This window comes from Pyxicephalus adspersus, chromosome 3 (assembly GCF_032062135.1).
Source record: "Pyxicephalus adspersus chromosome 3, UCB_Pads_2.0, whole genome shotgun sequence".
Taxonomy (NCBI): domain Eukaryota; kingdom Metazoa; phylum Chordata; class Amphibia; order Anura; family Pyxicephalidae; genus Pyxicephalus; species Pyxicephalus adspersus.
The window spans coordinates 138,898,138-138,921,518 of NC_092860.1; the positions used below are offsets into that span (position 1 = coordinate 138,898,138).

Below are 23,381 nucleotides of genomic sequence, written 5' to 3' on the forward strand. Positions count from 1 at the left end.
TGTTACCTCTCTGGCTCCATATCTAGATGAATAATATAATAGGAACTCATGTACCATACAAGAACTCACTTGCCAGGACCATTTATCAGTCTACAAAACCCTCCTTGAAAATAACCCCCCTTCCTCTTAGTTAGGTACTTGGACTAAGGCACCGTGCACCATTCTGACAAATTACCAACAACAGGATTCATATATAGGACATGGAAGAGAATTGCCTCACCTGTTTCCCTGTTTCAGTTCACTTGTTGTTCCCTAACTGGCCAGATAAGTTATGACACTCAATTGCTGATGGAAAATATACAGAATGTTTGCAAGCAAAGGAACAAGGATACACTCATCCAGACAAAGGGTAATCAACACATAGGGCCTGATTTATTAACGCTCCTCAAAGCTGGAGAGGATTCACTTTCATCAGTGAATCTGAGTGATCCAGCAAACCCGGAATGTAATTCTTCAAAGTAATTTGTTATTTGCTAGAAAATGTTTTGAATCCTTGACCAGATCAATTCTAAGTTTGCTGGATCACCCTACTTCACTGATGAATGTGTATCCTCCCCAGCCTTGGAGAGCTTTAATAAATCAGGTCAATAGAAGCAGAGAAGTGTTTTAGTTAATCTTAATCTATGGTTGACTGTGTTTTGAAGAGATCTATTTTTTTTAGACTTTGCAATGTTGACTTTTCTTTTCCCCCACACTGCATCCCAATATTAGATTTTTATAATGAGTCATATAGTAATGTACAGATGCTTTCAGGATCAAATTTCTCTGATCTGATTAATAACAAATTAATCTCATTGCTTGTTATTTTGTAATATAGGTAAATATAGTTATCATTTTTACAAACTCACTTAAAAAAGTAAGCGATGATAACCAAAGGAAAAAAAAACAACATAATTCCAAAAAGGTAGAATGTCAAGTTATGACTATACTCACCAGAAAGGACTAACATGGGAGGGATTTTGTGTGGTTTGGAGGCTCCTGATGATGATGCGGCAGCTGCAACCGGCACATAAAATACAAACATCAAATAACACCATAAATTATTTTTTCCTTGACAATTACAATATTTGACAAAGTCTATCCAAACCTTTAGCTCTCTAAAATAGAAAGCTGATAATAACGGCAAGATAAGAATAAAGCCAGGGGTTACTGGTTATTGTATAAACCAATATGATGACTGATATAGCTGACACAAGGGAATGATTGCATAAACCATAGTTCTTATAAATGTCTATAGTAATGTTGAGTTATTATTATGTTACAAAAATAGCAGCTCTTAAAAATCCTATAGTTCTTATACATTAACTAATCGATTTACTGCTCTGAAAAAAAAGTGAAGGAAAAGCAGGAAAGGATACACCATTCCTGACCATTTCAGAGAACCATTATATTAATGACATCTAGGGTGCTGCTTACTAAAGCTCTTTGAACTCATAATTCATATTGGTTAGAGCACAATATTTAAAGCAGAGGACCTCAGCATGGCCCAGCCAAGAGATATGCTTTATTAAAACTCCCCAAGACTAGAGAAGATACGCCATCATGGGAGGACCTGTGTGATCCAGCAAACCTGAAACAGATATTTTTAAACCACTTGCTATAGTTTGATGTTTTCAATCCTGAAGTACATCTATTCCAGGTTTCCTTGATCACCCAGGTTCTCCCAGGAATAGACTCTATTGAACAGTTATGGAGAGCTTTAATGAATCAGGCCCAATGATTCCATCAATGGGCTGTCACCAAACTTCCCATCTGCAGACACCACACACATGCTGCAAAACCCAACAGATTAGTGACACACAAAAAGGCCTGGCATTCATCTCCTAGGAGACTTTTTTAATTGAAAAGGTAATTTTACAGCCAACACAATGGGGTTGATTTACCGAAGGAATTTAGTCTGTTCACACGCACGGCTCCAAGACTTTTCTAGAGCTGCCCCGACTCCCTGGAATATTGTGTTAAACTTGCCTACCCATCTTCTTCTGTCTTTTGAAACCCTCACTACTTCTCACAACTCCATATCGCCCCTCCTATTGTGTGACACCCCCCTCCTAGATTGTAAGCTCTTCGGGGCAGGGCTCTCTCCTCCTTCTGTGTCTCTGTCTGTATCTGTCTGTCATTTGCCACCCCTATTTATTGTACAGCACCATGAAATATGTTGGCGCTATAAAAGTCCTGTTTATTAATATTAATATTATTATTATTATTATTATTATTAATATTAATAATAATATTAATAAAAAAGGTGAATTATCAAACTACCTGGCATCATAAATTATGTATATAAGTACATGTGGGGATAAAATAATTTGTAAAGATTACCTAATTACATGCAACATCTAAAAAACCTTTTTTTTTATTTAATACACATTATGGGATATCTAAATCCAACAGAACTTTACTTCATTGACTAAGCCGAGGGGAGTGTCCCTTGCAGATTACAATTCACTTTACTAAGTGAACGACCTATTAATAAAGCTTTTAATGTAACTAAATAGGATCAAAAATTTTGGCCACAATTACAGTCAGAGGTACTTAGTGTTGTGGATTCGTGTCTCTTAAAGCAATTTCTTATTTATGTGCCTGGACTAGAGAGGATCATATCACTAACTGTCCCTGAAAGGGACTAAGAATCTAATCTCCCCATGTTAGTTGTATGTCATTACCACAGTTTAAGTAGTTTTGAGGAGATGCCAATTAACCTACCTGCATAATTTTGGAATGTGGAGGGGGGCTGGAAACCAGAGTACCAAGAAACTTAAACAAACTCCTTAGCTGAGGTTCGAACCTGGGACATAGCACTGCAAAGGCCAGAGAGTTAGGCTTTGTACACACGTGCAATAATTGTCATTGGAAAGGATTTTTCACGATCCTTTCCAACAACTATCGACTACACAATGCATGAATGAGTGTTGTACATACAGCGCCCTTCTGCTCTATGGAGAGGGGAGGGGAAGAATGACGGATCGGCACTCTGCTGCGCTCTCTTCCCTTTTACTTCCATTATAATCATTTGATGTCCATCGTCCGTGGATCCGCCAGGAGGGTCGTTCGGATGATGGATGACAAGCACTGTACACATGCCAAGTTCTCTTCCAAAATTGGCCCTGAGCCTATTATCAAACAAGAAACATTGGACGTGTGTACTCAGCCTTAGCCACTGAGCCACCGTGCTTCCTCTCTCCATTGTTCCAGAACTTTGGAAGCAGGGAGGATCTAAATAGTTGGTTTACATGGAGGTCAGAAATAGTTATCACTTCTGGTAGTTTAAGAAATACAACTAAATCACCTTTTCCTTAATAAAAATTAAAATAAAAAAGAAATGTTTTGCAAGGTTTGCATTTATTTGCAGATTCAGCAAACGTGAATGAAAGCAAACATACTTAGGTTGGAGAAGATACCTTTCATAGGCATGTAATACTCGTAGTCCCCAGGTAACATACAAAATAGGGATGGTAGGTTTGTTCTTAAGTTGAATTTGTATTTAAGTCGGAACAGGTACATTGTTTTATTAAATGTAATTAGATGTTTGTTTCACCATATTATTAGGCAGCATGGTGTCAGTTACTGTATATACTGTGAGTTAATCACAAACAAAGCAACAAAAAATCCTTATGGAGCCTAGACATTCATCAACTTCTGGATTTGATATACAAAAAGAAACAACTGCAGAGTTTGTCTTGGTCATTAAAGAGTTACAAGATTGTGCAGAAGAGCTCAGTCTAAGCTGTGTTTAGCAAAAGATTTCTTCTGCAAGCCATGCAAACCGTCCCCCTCCAAGCCTCCGTTCTGCACACAGCGAGCAGGGAAGCCCCGTTCGTATCTAGGAGTCGTCAGTATGTTGGATGTCCTTAACCCAGGGACTACCTTTAACTTTTATTACCAAGAACCTAAGTTCAGGCATATTTTAAACACACCACCTTAGACTTATTTAAAAAAAAGGGGGTATTATAATTAAATGCATCTAGTTATCTGCCTGTAAATCAGTTTTAAGGGAAATTAATCTGAAAAAAATCAAACTATTCACTCCATTACAAAGCACAAAATTAGCCTACCTTGTAGATGAGATGTGGTTAATGCTCCCGGATGCAGGGCTGTAGCACCCTAAAACAAAAATCAAATGTAAAAGCATTCAAAAATTATCCATTAATTTTTTAGCTTTAGCAGCGATGACACATAAGGTATATACATGAATGTTTTCCTACAAGATTCACAGAACCTCCCCCCAGAGTGTAAACATTTTCCAATTTTTATCCACTTAAAAAATATATGTGAATCTTGGATATACCAGTGAGTTGTGTCAATCTTGCATGAAAACCTTCCCATTTACAGACTCCAAAATGTATTTCCTGACCTTCACATTTTCTCTTTTACAGCTATTGACTTAATAACTACTTGTGCAAGAAAGCTGATTTTATCATAGCCATAGGACAACTGACCCAAATATTCATCCCGAGTTTTGTGCATGGACTTCATTATTAATAACCTGCACAGTAAATGGAAATCCATAATGACAATCTCACAAGGTAAAACATGAACATGGTAGTGACTCACCATGCTGTCATTTTAAACTAGTTACGTTGAGTGGATTTGTGGATAAATTCAGTGAAACCCATCTGTTTAAATTAGAAATCAAGGAGCCTTTGTCCTTGAGTATTTTGTGGGTATGTGCAATGAAAATTTATGTTACCACCACTAAAATAAAAAAAATAAAGAATGAAGCATGCTAGCAAGTGTAGGCAGTAGCTTTTATCACCCTTCTACCCCCAAAGCTAGTATCAGAGCTTTTCTGCTACCTAGTATTCCAAAATTACATTAGGTCGCCAATAAGAACAAGTGGGAGATAGGAAAGTATCTGGGCAAGTCTTTATTGACCTTTTTTTATAACATAGGGAACCCTTAAAATAACTTTTGGATCTTCAGGGAGGGACCCCTAAAATAATTACTATATCCCCAGCATACAGCACATTAGCTTAATGGCCATTGGGAAGAATGCCTCTTACATAGTTGGCTATTGGGAAGAATGTTACCCTTACAGATAACCAAAAATATAATTGGTGTTAGTTAAACGAACCTGAGAGGCCAAATTACTTATTGCTCAAGAAACCCTTGCAATGTCTGGAAGAACCCCAGGGTTCCATGCAAACCCAAGATAAGAAACCCACTGAAATCCCAACTTTTTAGTTTTTGGTGTGATCTTAGAGGATCTTTAAGAAAGATTAACTTTAGATTATGACCCAACACTTAGAATGACCCAACATTTGCTAGCTGCTGCTGCATAGATATGTTGGCACCTTTAGAGAGCAGTTCTTTTTTCATAGCAAAATCTCTTTAAAATCATCATTTCACACAATTTAAAAACAATTTTATAAAATGCAACATGCTGTTTAGATAACAGATGCATCATCAAACAAATTACAGGCTGTATTAGGGGAAGAATGACTGAATAATTAAACAGCTTTGATTATCAATAGAGTCACTTCATATTCATCTAAAACCCTTGAAACCCAGGATTGCGCACAAAGTTTAATTTATGTTCTGAGGCTGACAACAAGATGATCTGTAATTATTCTCATTGACTTTTTCATTGTCCTCTGTTGCCTACAAAAGTATATGTTAAAGATGTTTGTAACCTACTTGCCAGGGAATTCATCTGACTTCTGGCAAGTGTAGAAGGCTCGGTCACCTCCTTCTGTGCTTACTAGAATTATTTTGTTTGAATGGAAATAGGTGAGGGCAAATCATTCATGGACTGTATCTTTCTCTACATCAACTTCTCTTTTTCTTTTTCTGTTTTCTTTTATTTATCCCGCATTAATATTGCCCTTTGAACAGGTTTTTTGAAATCTCAATGACTGCACTCCTACAATATCATCCATTTTTTGTTTGAACTTGGCTCGAAAATCCCAGAAGCTCCTGAACCCTGGAAATTAAAAAGTATGAAGACATTGATCTTACATAGTAGGTTAGGTTGAAAAAAGACATCAAGTTCAACCACTAGGGAAAAAAACATATCCCAGATATAAAACCCTATAAGACATAGTTGGTCCAGAGGAAGGCAAAAAAAACCCTGGTACAATTTGCTTCAACAAAGGAAAAAAAATTCCTTCCTGATTCCATGAGGCAACCGGATGTTCCCTGGATCAACGGTCACTAAACTACTTTTGATTATTGAGAGATCATTGAGATAGGAAGTAAGAGGGCCCACTTTATGATTATAAATCAGTGGCAATTTTTAAATTTGTAGCTGAATGTGATAATGGGGATAGAAAGTAAGGACTTTTTTATGCCATAAAGGTTGCAACTCTTCCCCACAAAATAAAATCCTTTTTTCCCAGCTTCTTATTTTTCAGCTTGTTTCTGATATTCTTCAGTCATAGTTATAAGAGTGCTACACAATGCCTTAATAGAATTTATAAGGAAAACTCCAGGAAATATAAAAAGATTGCTATCCCAGCTTGGTTTAAATGTGCAAATTGGTGTTATTAAATTTCTGAACGTAAACCCACAAAGAGCACAAATGAATGCTCAGTAGCACATTAATCTGCATTCTAAGTATGTGGGGCATTGTTTACTCTCTAAAATGAAATAAAGGGGTATTTTATCTATATGCCGAAGCTAAATCCTATATTCTAAAGCCAGCAGAACATCAAATCCACGCTGTATGTTCTCCAGGAAAGTCTCATCAAGATAATGATGAATGAATATTACGGCAGGGCGTATTAGAGGAGACATGTACCATTGAAAAATAATGACGATGTATACGGCTTGTAGCCTATACAGATAAGCGAGCAAGTTTTTAAAAATCAATCTCGCTGCAAATTTGGCCGCTCTTGCTTAAATTGTAAGCGAGAACAGCCGGTGTAAAATCGCGCACTGTGCTGATTAATGAATGCAGCACCAGCTGCATTTCTGACTGTAAAGGAGGCCTGGGGCATATTGCAGAGATCAAATCATAAATGGCTCATCTGATAAATGAAAAATATTTTACAAACTTTAGAGCAAGAATAGACAGAAGCACGTGTTAATTTACACTATGGAGGTTGGTATTTTATATTCCTTTTACTATAAATTTCCTAGCACTACCTAATTGCAGGAAGACCATTGAGAAAGTGTAAGTTTGTGGAGCTTTATTATAAGTTGTGCTTTCATATCAATTTTGTGACCTCACTTGGCTCTGTCATAAGTAAAGAGCCCCTGCCATTTAGAGAGTTCACTGAAGTAGAGCCAGTACCCCCAATTATGGTTTTTCACCCTTCCCAAGCTTTTTATATTCCCTTTCCAGGCATTCAGCCGTGACTGTCCATTCAGTTCTGGCCATGCCTCCATAATTTTAGAGGGGTATTCCACCAATCAACCACTTAATTTTATGCCTATGTTTTAGTCCACTTTATCTTTCCTAACTCTTTTCATTTGTCTGCATGTATCCATGCTTGCTTAGCTATTTTTTGGAAATAACTTATTTTGTAATACATGAAAATGCATAACATTTACAGTTGTTGCTTAAACCATTTTGTAATTTAATATTTTAAAATTTTGCCTTTCCAATAAAATTCAACCAGATGTGAACTTTCATACCTGCTAAAAATTCAAATGTTTCTTCTATGTCAACACATAGGGCCTGATTCATTAAAGCTCTCCAATGCTGGAGAAGATACATTATAATTGCTGACAGTCTGACATGATTACGTTGGCCTGACTCCACCTGCAAATGTATTTCATTTCCTGTATTGTCCACTAGTTGTTATGGGTCTTATTACTGGGTCTTAATACTGGGGCTTATTATTGGGCAGCACGGTGGCTCAGGGGTTAGCACTCTGGCCTTTGCAGCGCTAGGTACTAGGTTTGAATCCCAGCCAGGACACTATCTGCATGGAGTTTGCAGGTTCTCCCTGTGTCTGCGTGGGTTTCCTCTGGGTACTCTGGTTTCCTCCCACATCCCAAAAACATGCAGTTAGCTTCATTGGCTTCCCCCTAAATTGATCTAGACTACATTAATGACATGTGACTATGGGGGGGACATTAGATTGTGAGCTCCTTTGAGGGACAGTTAATGACACAACTATGGACTCTGTACAGCACTGTATAATATGATGGTGCTTTATAAATACTGTATAATAATATTAATTATGTGACCAACGCTTGTAGGCCCTTTCACTCAGCACTCGAGATGGAGGAAATGGATGGTATTTACATTTCGGAAGGTAAGGAGGTACAAAAATATATGCAAAAATCCTTGCATATTATGGAAGACAGAAAAGTAGAAATACACCCCAGTGACAATATAAAAACCCCAACCAAAAAATGCAATGGTTAATAGCGATGAAGATAGACGTTGGTTGACAGCACATGTTGGGTAATAGCAGCCAGTAAAATCTTGTGTGAACACATAATAAAAAACAACTGTTTACCTTTAGTCCTCCGCATACCGGACAAGCTGCAAAAAGTGCCCTTGTAACACCAGGATGGGGGCTACAGATTTCACAAGTGTCACTTGTGCCAGCAGCACCTAAGTCACTCCCTTTGGGTTCAGTTCCCTGTGGCTGTGCTTTTGTAGCTGTCCACTTTGGAACAAAATCCACATAGGTTTCATCACCTGAGTGTTTAGTTTCTTGTAATAAAGATGAGGCCCTGGCCTCTCCATGGGGTACCAATAGCTTAGCATCACTAATGCTTTGAGTTCCTTGTGCCTGGTCCTTGGATAAAGTGGAATCTGAACTTATGAGTTGAGTTTCTCGAGCAGCTGCCTGTAATACACTTCGGGGTGTGTCATAGAGATGTCTGACAGAGGCCGGAATCTGATATTCAGACCCTCTCTGTGGATCAGCATGCTGACACGTGCATAAATTTTGATCTGTAGCCATGGTTAAGGGTAAGCTAAGCAATGACCCAAACTCTTCACCGTGGCAAATGTCCAGGCTCTCAGCATAGGAGGAAAAGCTCCCTGAATAGGAAGAGTGACTGCCCGTAGCTATGCCACTGTCAGAAGAGCTTTGACGGCCAATTTCCTGTAAATGTCTAGACGCAGCAGGCTTAGGAGGTGGCTTGGAGGCACGAAAGGCTTCGGCATAGGATTTATCTTCTCCTAGGTGAATGCCCTTCGCTGCTGGCATCCCATGACTCTCGGCGGATGTACTGGCTGAAGAAGGTTCTGCCCATATGGTCAGTCTGCTTCCTGCACTGGCATCCGAATGACTGGTATCTGAGGAAGAGCTAGATATACTTCTATCATCTCCTGAAACAAAACAAGCAAATATATTGTTTAAGTAAAAGCACCAGAAAAAAGGCATATGGTTTTTCAGTGGAAAAGTCCTAGTGTTGTACATGAAACAATAAAAGTTATAAAAATTATTTATAAGTTAAAAAGTTATTTCCAAGAACCAAATAGAGACATCTTCTGAATTTAAATCACATGAGTTTACCAACCTATAAAAAAAACTCCAGCCTAGAAGGGAATGGTGCATATGTAGATTTTGTAATCACATGGCTTTGGGTTTAAGAAGGCCTAATAGACATAAATATTAGTCTGACAGGTAGAAAGGTTAAAATGGGAGAGTTGTGTGCCCATTGTACACTTCAGTCTCTGGTGAAACCAGAATCAACACCTCTTTATTATTGTGCCAGCATAACAGCAACTGATATTGAGATATAGACTGAGTTTTGTGTCTATCCATCAAGGCATTTTTATATTTTTCATAACTTCTTCTCTGATCTGCCTGCATTGCATTGAGAAGTGATACAAATTCCAGGTCTCTTTTTAACTCTTAGGGCTGTATTTACCAATATGTAACAAAGAACAGAAACGATATTCTACAAAATTCTATTTTGTTTAAGAATGAAACCTATTACAGGTCACAATCCTATAATGAAGTACAATGCACAACCTGTAGTAGAAAATTGGTCTTTGAACCACAAAAATAAGATAATCTTGGAGTAATAGCATGAACTAAACTGAAATGATTTATTTCCAATTGGTAATCAAGCTTTAATGTATAAAGGGATAAGTGAACACAACTTTTCAATAAATAGAGCTTCTGCTATCCAATTCACAGAGATCCCATTCCACGATATTCAACATTTATAGGAATGTGTCTGTGTAAATGAAACAAACATTAATATTCACTCTTTTTCTGTCTTTCAGGTTGTTTACTGGATATAGATGCCATTGACAATTCATATGAATCAATCATAGGCTTTATCTATATCTAATCCCTGGCACAATCACTGATTTCCCAAGGGTATTGACACAATTTCTATTTAGCTTTCTGATTATTGATTTATCATATTTGCCAATATTTTCATAATAATTAAATGTTTTTTCTCTTCATTGACAATAAAAGAAAATTATGTGCATTTACACAGCATTTTCACAGCATTTACAATCAAATTATGGTAATTGTGTTTTTTTGCAAAGCTGAACTCCAGGTTAAGCAAAAATATACTAAATACAAAAGGCATTTACTACTTGGTGTCCTTTGTATATTTTTTTACAGATCTGTGTAGTAGGTGAGTGAAACTTTACTTTTGTGTAAGATCTTTCTGTAATAAAGACCAGTCAGTGCTGCTCTCTCTACTTAGTCTTGTTTCCACCCCCCGTAGTGTTCTGCAGGTAGTAGGGTAGACCTTTTGGGTTCCTCCCACAGCTCTGCTTTTAAGCTATGTGCAGCAAATTGATAAAAGTGCTTTATTTACAAGGTAAAACGTATGTTTTCCTTTTCTTTTGGTGCGCACACAGTAGGTTTATATTCTATATGGTCGCAGAGGTGTTTAAATTCATAATAAAAGTTGTGCTCAGAGTTTAGGTTTAACACTTTCTAAAGTGCAGGTGTCCCCAACCCCCGGGCATCTGACAGGTGGGCTGCGGCTCTGGCCGGTGCACCCCCTAGTGGGATCAAGATTAGGACCCCGCTTGGGGGGGGACCAGCTGCCAGAGCCTCGAACCACGTCTCCAGTCCTGTCCTGGGATCATGATGTCACTCTAGGGGGAAGTTTCTTCCCCTTTGAGTGACAGGCGGCTCCCCACGCATGTACGGTTCGGAGTCTGAGCATTCAGTGATCCGTGAGCTCCAAAAAATTGTGCAACACTGCTATAGTGCACATTTGCAAAAATATGTACAATGTTTATAAGGTTTCCTTGTACAGAACCACAGCAAATAATGATGAATGAAAGAAATATAAACCCTATAAGAATCTGTAACTTAAACACGCTTGCATGGCTTTACCACTACAAATGTCAACTCCAAGAAATAGTGAGACCTTCCAAAGACAGACATATGAGAGCAGCTATTTTCAAACAGTGTTCCTCCAGAGGTTTTAAGGGGTTCATTGAACAGTCATTGACGGATTTCCTATTTCATGATACCTTTATACTTCTCTGTCCATGGTCACTTGGTAAAGCCGGCTGCATGACACCAATGATCCTTTGTATTGTCTATAAGCATGGTATTCTAGCCAAACAATGTAATGGCATTCCTCTCCTTAGCCACCATGCTAGAGGCTTTTTCCTTAATGACCCACAAGTAATTTGGTTTCCCAACAACAATTTTAGCAAAGGTTCCTCAGGGGCAAAAAAAGATTTTAAAGAAGCCTGTTTTAGAGGGTACAAACATTTTCACATCCATGCTCAGTGTGGACAATGACTCTTCCATGGTGCATAAAGTCACCTTTAAAAATGGGTCAGCACTGACACTTCCTGTAGTTCTATCATGGCAGGTACACTTTTATATATTTGTAATTGTATTCCTTACCGCCTAGACTGTGATGAGACAGCATGCTAAGCCGTTTCTCCAACTGCAGAGTCTCATGGGCCACTCTGTCCTCCATGTAGGCAGGATTTAAATTTGGATCTTAAAGCAAATAAACATATAATCAGGCAATTGCAAACTTAAAAAATAAAGAATTAAAGCAAAAATATTTGGTACACCATCAAAAAACCAACAAATTCATAAAAAAAGTTTAACTTTACACAAGATTTTTCCCTTGGGAGTTTAGTTGAGGTATTTTTCAGCCTGTACCTCCTGCATTGCTATGACAAGCTAACAATTTAATTGTGCCACCAGCTTGTGAGTTCCCAATGTATCCCTAGGAAGAAACCACTGGAGGGATAATGATGTAACATTCTTGTATCCTCTACCATCTTCATCACAGGAACATAGGAATATCTTAGGCCAGTGATCCTAATTTAGTGCTGTTGGGAGATCTAGCTCCGAAATAATAATAATATTAAAAGTTTGAGTTGGCGGTAGAATTATTTCACCTCACTGCAATACAACAAGACCCATTGATGATGTTCTAACCAAGAAACTGAGTACAGCAAATGTAATTAAAATAAACTTCAGCATGCCATTCTATTAATAGCAGGTGGTAATTCGTCTAGAATGTTCCATTCTTCGTAGATTTATTTTGTACAACCCCCAGCCTTCTCCTCCTCTGCAACCTTAAACCCTTTAGGATACTGAGGCATGTAGGCATGTTTATATTTGGATTTGCAGTGCATTCTGGGGCATAAAGCATTAGCACATAGAGTACATACTTCCCTTTTAGTCATATCATGCGCAGATTAAGAACCTATATAGAGCCACATTACATTGCGTCATCCCAAAAAAATGTAATTGTGTAATCTTTTATGCAGCATATTACTGAGATCTAGAACCTACAGGGCAATCATTTACTAGAAGATATAAAGTAAAACGTAAATAATTTATAGCACTGCAACACAGGGAGATCATATTTATTGAGCAGGAACCCATAACGACCCATCAGAGTCAGATCAGTTAGATAGTAATTCTGGTGTTGCTAGAAGATGAATTTGGATGTCAGTACGAGGGACTGAACTTTGCACATATTTGCGTACCTGATAGAAAGCCTAAAGAAGTTAATCAAAAATAGATTTTTTTTATAAATTTGAAAATCAGATACACACATTTCATCACAAATAGGAGATACTAGCGCTAAAATTTTGTTTCCTTATATTTAGAATATCATAGCAAAGAGCTTATACACTAAGGAGCTCATTTATCAAATGTAATATTTAAGTAAAGCATGTTTTTTAAAATTTAGGATCGGGCAGGGCTTTATTGCAGAAAGGGACAGGCAATGTTCCTTCTGCAATAAGTATTCTTTCCTGCCTGATTACCATACTCTTCTATCAAAAATTGCTTGTGCAGCTTAGTGTAGGAAGCCAGGATACCCTGCACATTCTGGCTTTCTCTGCGGTTGTCAAGACTGAATAAACTCCGAAAGTTATGTCATCTCAGACAAGGAAAATGGTGGTAGATGGAATGGGGACAGATAAGAGCAAATAAAATGCAATTAGTCCGGTAACGATTTATTATATTGCAAAAGGGACACTGCCTGTCTTTTCTGCAAAAAAGGACATGGCTGATCTAAATTTTTAGAGAAAGAAAAGAAAAGAAATGGAAAGGGAAAGGCAAAGGAAAGAAAAAAAGAAAGAAAAAGAAAGAGAGAAAGAAAGAAAGAAAGAAGGAAAGAAAGAAAGAAAGAAAGAAAGAAAGAAAGAAAGAAAGAAAGAAAGAAAGAAAGAAAGAAAGAAAGAAAGAAAGAGAAGAAAGAAAAGGATATTTCTGATTATTTATGATGGAAAATATTATTTGCACAAAATATATTATTGGTTCCCACAATGGCCTTCCCAACTTGAATGTGTTACTCTGCACCCATTATATTAACCTGGGAGCACTGGGCGAAGTCCAAACGGTCCTTTCGTTGGAGAGATGCCTCGGACAATACAGTCAAATAGGAAACTGATCTGATCCCCTTCCGTACTTGAAAGAAAAAACACGCCAGCCCCTGTAAAGAGATAAGACAGAAGAAAAGTTATTTGCTTGGAATAAGTTTGTAATTACCATTTTAAATCACAATTACTGACTTCTAATACAGATAAATCAGAATTTACAGCAAGTGATTCTGCAAATGTGAATTTTTTGTTTTGCATGCATTGTTGGATGTTGTATTATCAATGCATTAACATCATATGGAACTATGAATAGGATTTGGCTGTTTATAATCCTTTGAGACAATGGGAAATCCAGTGACAAATAAACACATTCTAAACAAGTAACCTATACAAATATATTTAACAGATGTAAATATATCTGCAAATACATATAAATCATATCATTTTTTCCACTGGGGCCCAGTATTAAAGTCTTCTATTTTTACCATTGTCTTTGTGCGTTTGTTTTTTGTTTTAAGTGCCAGCTGAAAAGACCGTAAGTTTAGCACACAGTAACCTATTACACTCCATGTGTTATGCTACAACTGATGTGCAATGTAAGGAAGGCCTTATTTTTTCTCTGCATGGCTATATTTATAACAGAGAGTTTATATTGGTATCCACTTCCTATTTCATTGCACTATGTTATGCTCATAGCAGCCCATCCATTTCCTAACAAGTGTCCATTGTGCTTATACAGCAAAGCCCTCGATGGAGCAAAGAGGACTCTTTGATTGGAGAAAAGGTGATCAGACTTGGTTCCTTTATAGTCCTGTAAGAATTTTTCATTTACACTTTTACACACTTTCATTTACACTAAACTATACATTTGTGTGAGGACATGGCACCTTTTTCATTGCACTTCCGCCGTATATAAATGGGATAAGCAGACCAAAAGGGATCAAAAAGAAGTTCATTGTCAGGTTTACATGCACTTTAAAGTGCCTATGGACATAATAAAATGTTAGCCTGGTCCAGCCATTTGCAGTCGGATTGAGGAGCGTTAATTAGTCTGCCGACTTTCATTGATGCTCCCTAGCGGTATCTGCTTGAGAGAACGGATGAATCAAGTGGACAGATTTTTTTGGAACTATAAATTGCACAAGACAGATCATGCCCCTTCCATCCTCCATAGACCAAAACAAGAAAAGTCACAGAAGCTCGTATGAAGATCATTCCTAAAACTTATAATGGTTTGGCAGCTTTATTGTAAATGCACGGTAACTGGACTTCAAATGCTTTAAAGCAGTTTTACGACAAAGGTGGTTGCAAAATTCCAATATCATAATGAGTAACTAATTCCAAGTATTTACATCATGGTCCTAAGAAGAGACAGTAACTACTAATGTCAAGCAAAGCTCATGTACCTCCTACAAGTCATGTCAGCTATTCACGCTGTGATGTTTAAATAAAGTAAGACTCCCTGCCAGCCGCATGCCATTCTGGTATAATTAGCAATGTTTGTAGCTGTGTTGTACATAGGTTAGATGACCACAGCACATAATTCAATATATCTATTTGTGTTTTATAAGAGCTAAATCTGAAGAGTATCAACAACAACACAGACAAGGTGTAAACAAGCAACAAGTTGTTTTGTATTATTCAACCGTCATGGTGATTACAGGGGCGTCTTGTCGTCTACAAAACATAACATGACTTATTAAGGTGATTTTTTGTGTGTGTGCGCCCAAAAAAAACTTAGGGCAAACCTATACGGGGACCATAAAATGCAAATCAACAAGTTAGAGCAGGACCTTTCACAGTACTTACCTTTGCTTTGCTTTAATTTGCCTTTCGATTCAGCCAGGGGGGAAAAGTTCTTCCAGAAAAGGGGTATTATGAATTCACTTACTATGTGACAGTGCTGGTTCTTGGACATTAGTCAATCAGTTCTACCACATGGGCGGAGAGGGGACTCACAAAAATCACAAACTGCAGCTTACACCTGCTTTCTTTTCTTTTTGTTGAGGTATTAGTTGGACGTAGCAAAGGCTTTTTGAATTTTTCTTCGGTTAAAGAATGCTTTCCAGAAATAAAGAAAACACATTCATGAAATACTCTATGTCTTCTAGTGTTCTCCCAGTAACTAGTGATGTTGTTCCAGCAGCTATGGAATTGGGGTTGTCAGATATTAACAATACATCATAGTCCTCAACAGAGAGGAGTAAAATTTAGAGACCTTATTTTCCTGAAATTTCTGAAAAAATCGAGAAAACTAGAAGTTTTCTAGGAAATGAATTCCATGTTAAAGTATACATATGCAGATATTAGTAATAATAAAATGTTCTCAGCAACCTTTGAAATACAACATTGTTGATCTCTCTAGATGTTTACACTGTGATGTAATACATTCTCAAAGTTCATCCAAGTCCACAACTAGGATAGTAACTAGAACTCAATGTACCCCCAACAAAACTCAAACTCAGAAAGACAGCAGTAATTTCCACCGTAATCCTCATTTTCACCTGCAGTAATTGTTAGAACATACAGCACCAGTCAAAAGATTGGACACACTTTCTCATTCAATCATTTTTCTTAATTTCTATTATTATTATGATGTAGTCATTCGGAATTATTTTCTATTAACTGATGTGCGTTGTCAAAAGTTCATTTCTAGAATGTCTTACCTTCCTAATGTGTTTGAGACTGTCAGTTGTGTTGTGCAGATGTAGATTTGGTAGGTTCTATACAGTGAATAGCCCTATTCAGCTGTACTGCAAAGAAGCCACCACTGAGGAAGAACAACAAGAAGAGAATTGCATGGACCAAGAAACAGAGGAATGGTTATTGGGCAAGTGCCAATCTGTCCTTTGGTCTGGTGAGTCCAGGTTAGAGATTTTTGGTTTCTCCTGCCATATCTTTGTGCAGCATGTGTGGTTCCCACCATAAAACATGGAGGAAGAGGTGTAATTTGTGGGGGTAATTTGCTGGTAGTACTGTTGATAAATAATTCAAAATTCAAGATACATTAAACCTGCTTGGTTATCACAGCATTTTGCAGTGACATGCCAATCCATCTGGTTGGCACTTATTGGGCCCATCATTAATTTTTTAACAGGACAATGACCCAAAACACACCTCCAGGTTAGGTACACACTATTTGACCAAAGAGGAGAGTAGTGGAGTTGTGTCTCAGACAACCTGGCCGTCACCCAACATAAACCCAATTGAGATGGTTTATGAAAAGCTGAACCGCAAAGGCAAAGCAGCCAACAAGTGCTCTTCACCTCTAGAAACCCCTTAAATGCTGTTGGAAATCCATTCCAGGTGAATATTTCATACATGTGGGAGAAAGCCAAGAGTGTACAAAGCTGTCACGTGGTGGCTCTTGAAGACCTATGACTTGTCCTGTACACTAGACACACAAACAAACACACATTATAAACACTGACACACATACTGTACATAAACACACATTCTAATACACACCTACCTGAACTCTGCTGCAATAGAAAATAACATAGTGTTAAATTTTCCAGTTGTGAAGCAACATAGATCTTTATGAGCAAAACTGTAGCCTGGATATGAATATTTTATCCCTCAATGCAAAAGAAGCCTATAGAGAAGATCTACTGGGTAAAACTCCTTTTCCTGCAAAACGATAGGGATGGAATAAAGTTTGATTGATGTAAACCTTTAAGCCAGACAAAACAAGGTGAAAAAATGATTCCTTGGCCAACAAGGTCTCATTTCTCTAGTTTATATGGACACACATTGTAGTTATAAAATATTTGTGCACTGTAAACAAGGACATTTTGCATACTGTTATTTGTGTTGCCTGCAGACAAACATAGAAAGCTGTATGCCAACTTTGTCCACTGTCATATTTATTGTCTTATGCCAGTCTGGCAATGGGACTGTGATGATGTCACACTGCATACCTATGATGTCACACATAGCAGACTGCCAATAAATCTTTTCTTCAAGCTACTTGTATTTTAGGAGGATTATCACACTCCAGCCAAATTTATAGGACAGCTTTGGAAAGAGATAAAAGGATTATCTGACATAAGCATTTACTAAAGTTATTCACTCTAAATGCTCCCTGTACTTTACATATGTTGTTTTATATATGTATATAATATATATTATATATTTATTAAATTCAATCTGTCCTGTAAGCATACTAATCAGGGCTCTGGAGGCTATACCTTAATTAAAAGACCTGTAGCTGATACCTAAACTATTGTATCTGTCTATTCTTCCCTGCTGCATATTACTTTGTGTTCATTAAACACATTCATAGGTGGTAACCAACTTTTATCTCAAGCCCCAATCTATTAAATTCCCAAATAGAATATAGAAGACTATAACTTACTGCCAGGTCTGTCTGGACATAGAAGAAACTGCCCATTATTCAGCTACAACTTATTTATACAAATTGCATGACTATCGGTGAGGAATGGGGTTCCGGGTAACATTTGTCTTAGTTAGGACTCAGAAGATATGTTGGGATAGTGGCTTTGAGTGGAGAAATTGCTTCATTCAAATCATTTAGAGCTAAACTTGCAGCCAGTGACTTTGTGGACATTGGATTTGGTAGTTAACACCTCCATGCAATTAATGAGGCACATTGGCACAATTTGTATGGTACGTTTTCCATAGCCCACAGAAATCGATCCTTTCCGTAAAAGAGAGGATTTGTTGTTCTTTTGGGGATTGGGGATAAAAGTACTTTTACCCTGGATCCCCAAGGGTATTATATATTCTGATGATAATGAAATATCATCACAATATCTAAAATCATATTCATTTCGACTAATAAAAGTATGGTGCACCAAAAAAAGGTTTAGGCCAGGTGAACTAAATCCTCTACTGTCTTTTTTATGTTTTAGGGATCTTCCTAATTCTTGGCTCTGTGTTGATAAACTCTATGCCTCCCTTTGCCGTTTTCATATAATTTAATGGGCAGGTGTAGGGACCTTAAAAAGCAAAAGATCGTACCAGTCAAGTCCTCAAGAGATAAAATACCTGGCTAGATTTAACTCTTTACCATCCAATAAAAGAAAAGATGGTGAGCGGAAGAGCAAGACAGAGCAAGTCAACTCCAATATTGCTCATATTGTGGAAGGACCACAGGAATAGGCTGTTAAAATCTAGCTAATACAACCACTAGTTCCTCCATAACTGTTGGTAGGGGCAGGTTTGGGTATTTCCCCTAACCATGAACATTGCTGCCTAGCCTAGCCTATATCAGTCAATTATGACGATCATATTTCTTTTGATGAGTGTTTAAAGACAAATATTGCAAAACTTACAAAAAAAAGAATTTATGGTTTGATATTATTATTTCAATGCCAAGAACTATTAAAGTGTCCCATAAATTGGTTATCAATATTCTCATATCTGGTGCTTCATACCTAAATATCTTTAGGAAGACAGCATTTGGACATCAAGGTGTGTCCCAGAATAGCAAGAACCTGTACAATAAAACTTGAAATTATAGTGCAGGTACTTGCTATTTCTGTATAGCACATGAAATACCATTGGCATGTAAGTACAGAGGATGCAATCAGCAGCAAATTACCTGGAACATGATACAAGATCAGACTTATATCATTACATATTTCTATGTATCCCACAAGTTCTGCATCCTGGCATTTCAGTAAACATATAGCCATTTTATGACTTTAGTTTGATTGCAGTAGGACATACAAGATATACAGAACAAAATGAATGCCATTGGGAAGCGATGAACATTCCAATAAAGCAATACTGCAGTGAATACCATTCATGTAGCTGGAACTATCCCGGCATGTAAATCAAGCAGGGTTGGCAAGAATGCTGAAGACAACTTGGTTGTATGCTCTGTTAGGTTGCCGCTGCTATTGAGTGAGCACATTCCATTTAAATGTCAGTCTTCAAAGGGGGGTAAAGTAAAATGTTGATTTTCTATCATCACCCAGCAGACAGAACTTAATACAGAACTGAACCTAGGTCACTAAAGTAGCTCAGCAAAAACTATGTTTGCTGTGATCAGTTAATAATTTTAGTTGGCTTTTTTTAGTGTTTTTTTATTTTTAAAACTTGCTGCAGGATATTTTTTAAAGGTAAAATCACTTAATGCCTGCCTGACTGGCTAAGTCTTGATTCTAAAATGTTGTGGTTGTGCATTTATTAAAACCCCTGTCTTTACTTGTACCATCCCTACACAAGTTTTTTTTAATGTAGGCTAATGTATTTACTGGTTTATACTTTGTCTATAGAGCACTGGAGGGAGATTGTGCAGAACAGATTTAAGTCAAAAGAGACAACAATTATACCTATGTGTAATTCTAAATACAGTCCTAACTTATATATATCATATGTGACAATAAAACCAATAAATCCAGTTTCCCCCTTGACTCAGAATTTCAGGATATATATGACATTTAAATAAATGCTTTCAAAGCATATATTTAGAGGTTCCAAATTTTATAAACATTAATTTCATCTATCTGCATTTGTTAAATATTTTTGCTATATATGAAGTTTGAGTCCTCCATTCCTGTGCAACTAGGTCACAGAGCATTGGTTCTGCAAGGAAGTATCCAAAGATGGTTTCCATTTGTGCATACTGCATGTGTTTGCAATATGTGTTAGGCTGCCATTCTAAATTAAATGCTACCTCATATATAATGCATGTTTTATTGCACCTTAAAGTTGGACTTGGGATCAGGCAGGATTGTAGAAATGGACAGGCAATGCCGTTTCTGCAATAGACATTCTTACCTGCCATCCTTTTTTATCACAAAATCTCTTTCAGAGCATAGCCTAGGAAGCCAGGGGCCCAGAACATCCCAGTTTTCCCTGCAGCTTCCAGGACTGAATGAACTCTTGTACACTTCAGGTTACATCAACCTGGCTCAACTGAAAACCGAAAGAGAAGGAGGTAGAAGATGGCAGTGCCTACCACTGAGACAGGTGAGTGCAATAAAAATATTGAGCTTAGACAGGTACATTTTTTGTATTGCAGATCTCTTCTGCAATAAAGGACCTGCAAGGTTGCAACTTTTTAATTTTTGGGTTTAGTTCCGCTTTAATACAACACTACATAGAGATGTAGTACTCAAACAAATATAACAAAACATAGAGAGGTCAGAATCTTTATCTGTGGTCTTGTTCCAAAGTCAATGGATAGATCAAGGAACTATTTTCAGAAAATAAGAACAAGGGCAGCCTTTATCCTTTCTTATTACAAATGTCTGGTATACCCACACGATACAATTACAGCACTATAAAACTATCTTACTTTAAAGAAAAAAAACTTTATCCTTTGCTGATTTTTGTTGAAACATTGGCCATTTATATTCCATTAAATTTGACTTTTTTTTATCAGTTTTTCAGTTTATCAGTAATTTGGCCAACTTTTGAAGTTCAACATAGTGTAACCGGCATTTATATCACGTACAGATATTGCTTTGATTCACAAACAGGAGATACAATTTCACTTCAAATAACAGGAAAGCTAAAACTACCCCTATATTGTGATTGTTAACGTTATACCTGGCCATTTTGGTAATGGCAAGAAAATTGTTAGTGGACACGGGCTGAAAAAATTGCACAGTATATCATGAATTCCCATGAAACCTTGAAGCACAATAATAAATACGTATGCTCTTACTTTTAGTTTTACCATCCTACTGCCTCTCAATTTAAGGCTCAGCAAAATGCAGTCTAAGTTAATTAGTTACTTTCACAGATAGCATTACAAAGGGTGCAAGAAAAGTATATAAATGCCCAACCCTCTACTAGACCAAGCTACCCCCATCCATCTCCTTTATTATCTTAACTCTGCTGCCACTTCTGTACAGACACATAGAATGATCTATTATGTACAAGAAGGATGTGGGAGGTTGGCTATTGTGAACCCCGCTACCATCCATCTCCCCCTCTTTTTAACCCATGTTTGTTTCTATCTTTCTTGATCCAATGAGATATAATGTGAGAGGGGTTTTATTATTCTCCATTGTTGTTGGCATCTCCTCTAGGAAGATGTTTCATTTTTTTTCCAATCCAAGTGAAAGTTGTCTCCAAAACCAGTTGCCATCACTCTAAACCTCATCAGAACCCTTTATTAGCACACCACACATACTGACCGAAACATACAGCTCTATAATATGTGTACATGGCATATTGTCCTATATCTGCACCTCTAGTGTTAATAAACTGCTTTAATTAAAGTTCGTAATTGAAGTTTATAACTTCCACTCATGCTTCAAAAAGTATTTCCATGTGTAGTGAAAGAAAATGCTGATATTTAATGAATTAAATAAAACTCTTTAACTACATAATGATGGTTTAAGTCAAGCATTACAATGAGTCATTTGATTGCACATGGTATAGTATTTTATGGCTGCCAGTTACACATGAATGCTTGCTCTTTACAACCCACGGTGCTTTTTTTATAGAAGTAATTACGCCTTACTAAAGAATCAAGTTATAAAGACTTACAAAAAAAGATGAATAAAGTACGGTGTTCCTTTTGTAGAAAAATCATGGTAAGCCACCAAAGATGGTCATGTAGAAACATATGAATGGGTCTTTAAGGGTCAGTGACCCCAAAACATTTATATTATTGTATCGGAAAGTCCAAAAATGTGATTTGCTGCCCCTATATCTGTCTTTAGTCTGGTAACAACATTTATGTTCAATGATTCTCTTTTCAGTTCTGAGTCACCTTCAACACCCCTGGCAACGATGGACGCTCTTCCCCCCTCCAAAGCCACCACTGTTCCTGCTTCACCAACCTGACATCACTAAAGTTCTGCAAGCTCAAAAGAATGCCCCACACAAGGCTGTGCTTTAAAATTTGCAATGACTTCTAGGCTATTTTTTTTTAATGACAGTCCTTGCACCGTATCCAGCCATGTGCATGCCGAATTTCAGTTGTCTTGGTTTTCTACAATATTGCCATGCAGGACTGGTGCTGAACATTTACATATATTAAACTCTAAATGCCTAATTGTGCTGCCTATGTTTACACTACATCGTGCACTGTGGTGACAATAACTTGTAGTACAAACAAAGTTTTTATAGCTACTAGGACTTCATCATATCCAAAACAGAACATTGGTCAACAAGCTCAGTCAAATGACAGCTGAGGGGCCTTGCCAAGAAAAAGAATCCAAACAATAGAGTGCAATGTGAGACACCAATGGAGCCAAAACCCAGACATGTGTTTCGTAGCAACTGTGAAGTTCCCTACATATCGTGAAATCCCATCATGCTTTGCTTTTCTCCCCTGAATAAATATATAGCAATGTAATAAGACAGATCTTCCACTGTGCCCATTCTCTTTTGAGATTTTATACTCTTATGATAACTGAACCTGCCGGTGTCTGCACAGGTTATGAAATCCAATGTTGGCTCGTTGTATGCTGGTCCAGACTCTAGCGAGGAGCTCTGGAAATAGTCCCAGGACATGCTAGTCCAAGCTGTGACGGAGAACCTCCACAGTAATCTGACGTGGCAAGTAAGGAATTCGTGAATCAGGTTTCATGAATCAGTCATTAGGTAGATTTATGCCATCTCAGACAGCCCTAATTCCAAGAAGACTTCAGTAGTCTCCAGAACTGAACTATGTCCTATTCATTGGAGCTTTAAATAATAGATTGATTGATTTACTGTTTTTTCTTTCGTGAATTGCAACTGTGTCACTGCTAAAACC

General features: G+C 37.4%; 1 protein-coding gene across 2 annotated transcripts in view; it reads right to left on the bottom strand.

Annotated features, from left to right (window-relative positions):
* Positions 1-23,381, bottom strand: part of DOK7 (docking protein 7) — a 76,792-nt gene that overhangs the window by 16,194 nt on the left and 37,217 nt on the right. For both annotated transcript variants that reach the window (XM_072406508.1, XM_072406507.1), the window contains exons 5-9: positions 13,687-13,806; positions 11,748-11,846; positions 8,412-9,235; positions 4,056-4,104; positions 934-996 (exon numbers count right to left, since the gene is read on the bottom strand). In XM_072406508.1, the coding sequence (XP_072262609.1) occupies positions 934-996; positions 4,056-4,104; positions 8,412-9,235; positions 11,748-11,846; positions 13,687-13,806 (1,155 nt within the window). The remainder of the gene's footprint in view (positions 1-933; positions 997-4,055; positions 4,105-8,411; positions 9,236-11,747; positions 11,847-13,686; positions 13,807-23,381) is intronic.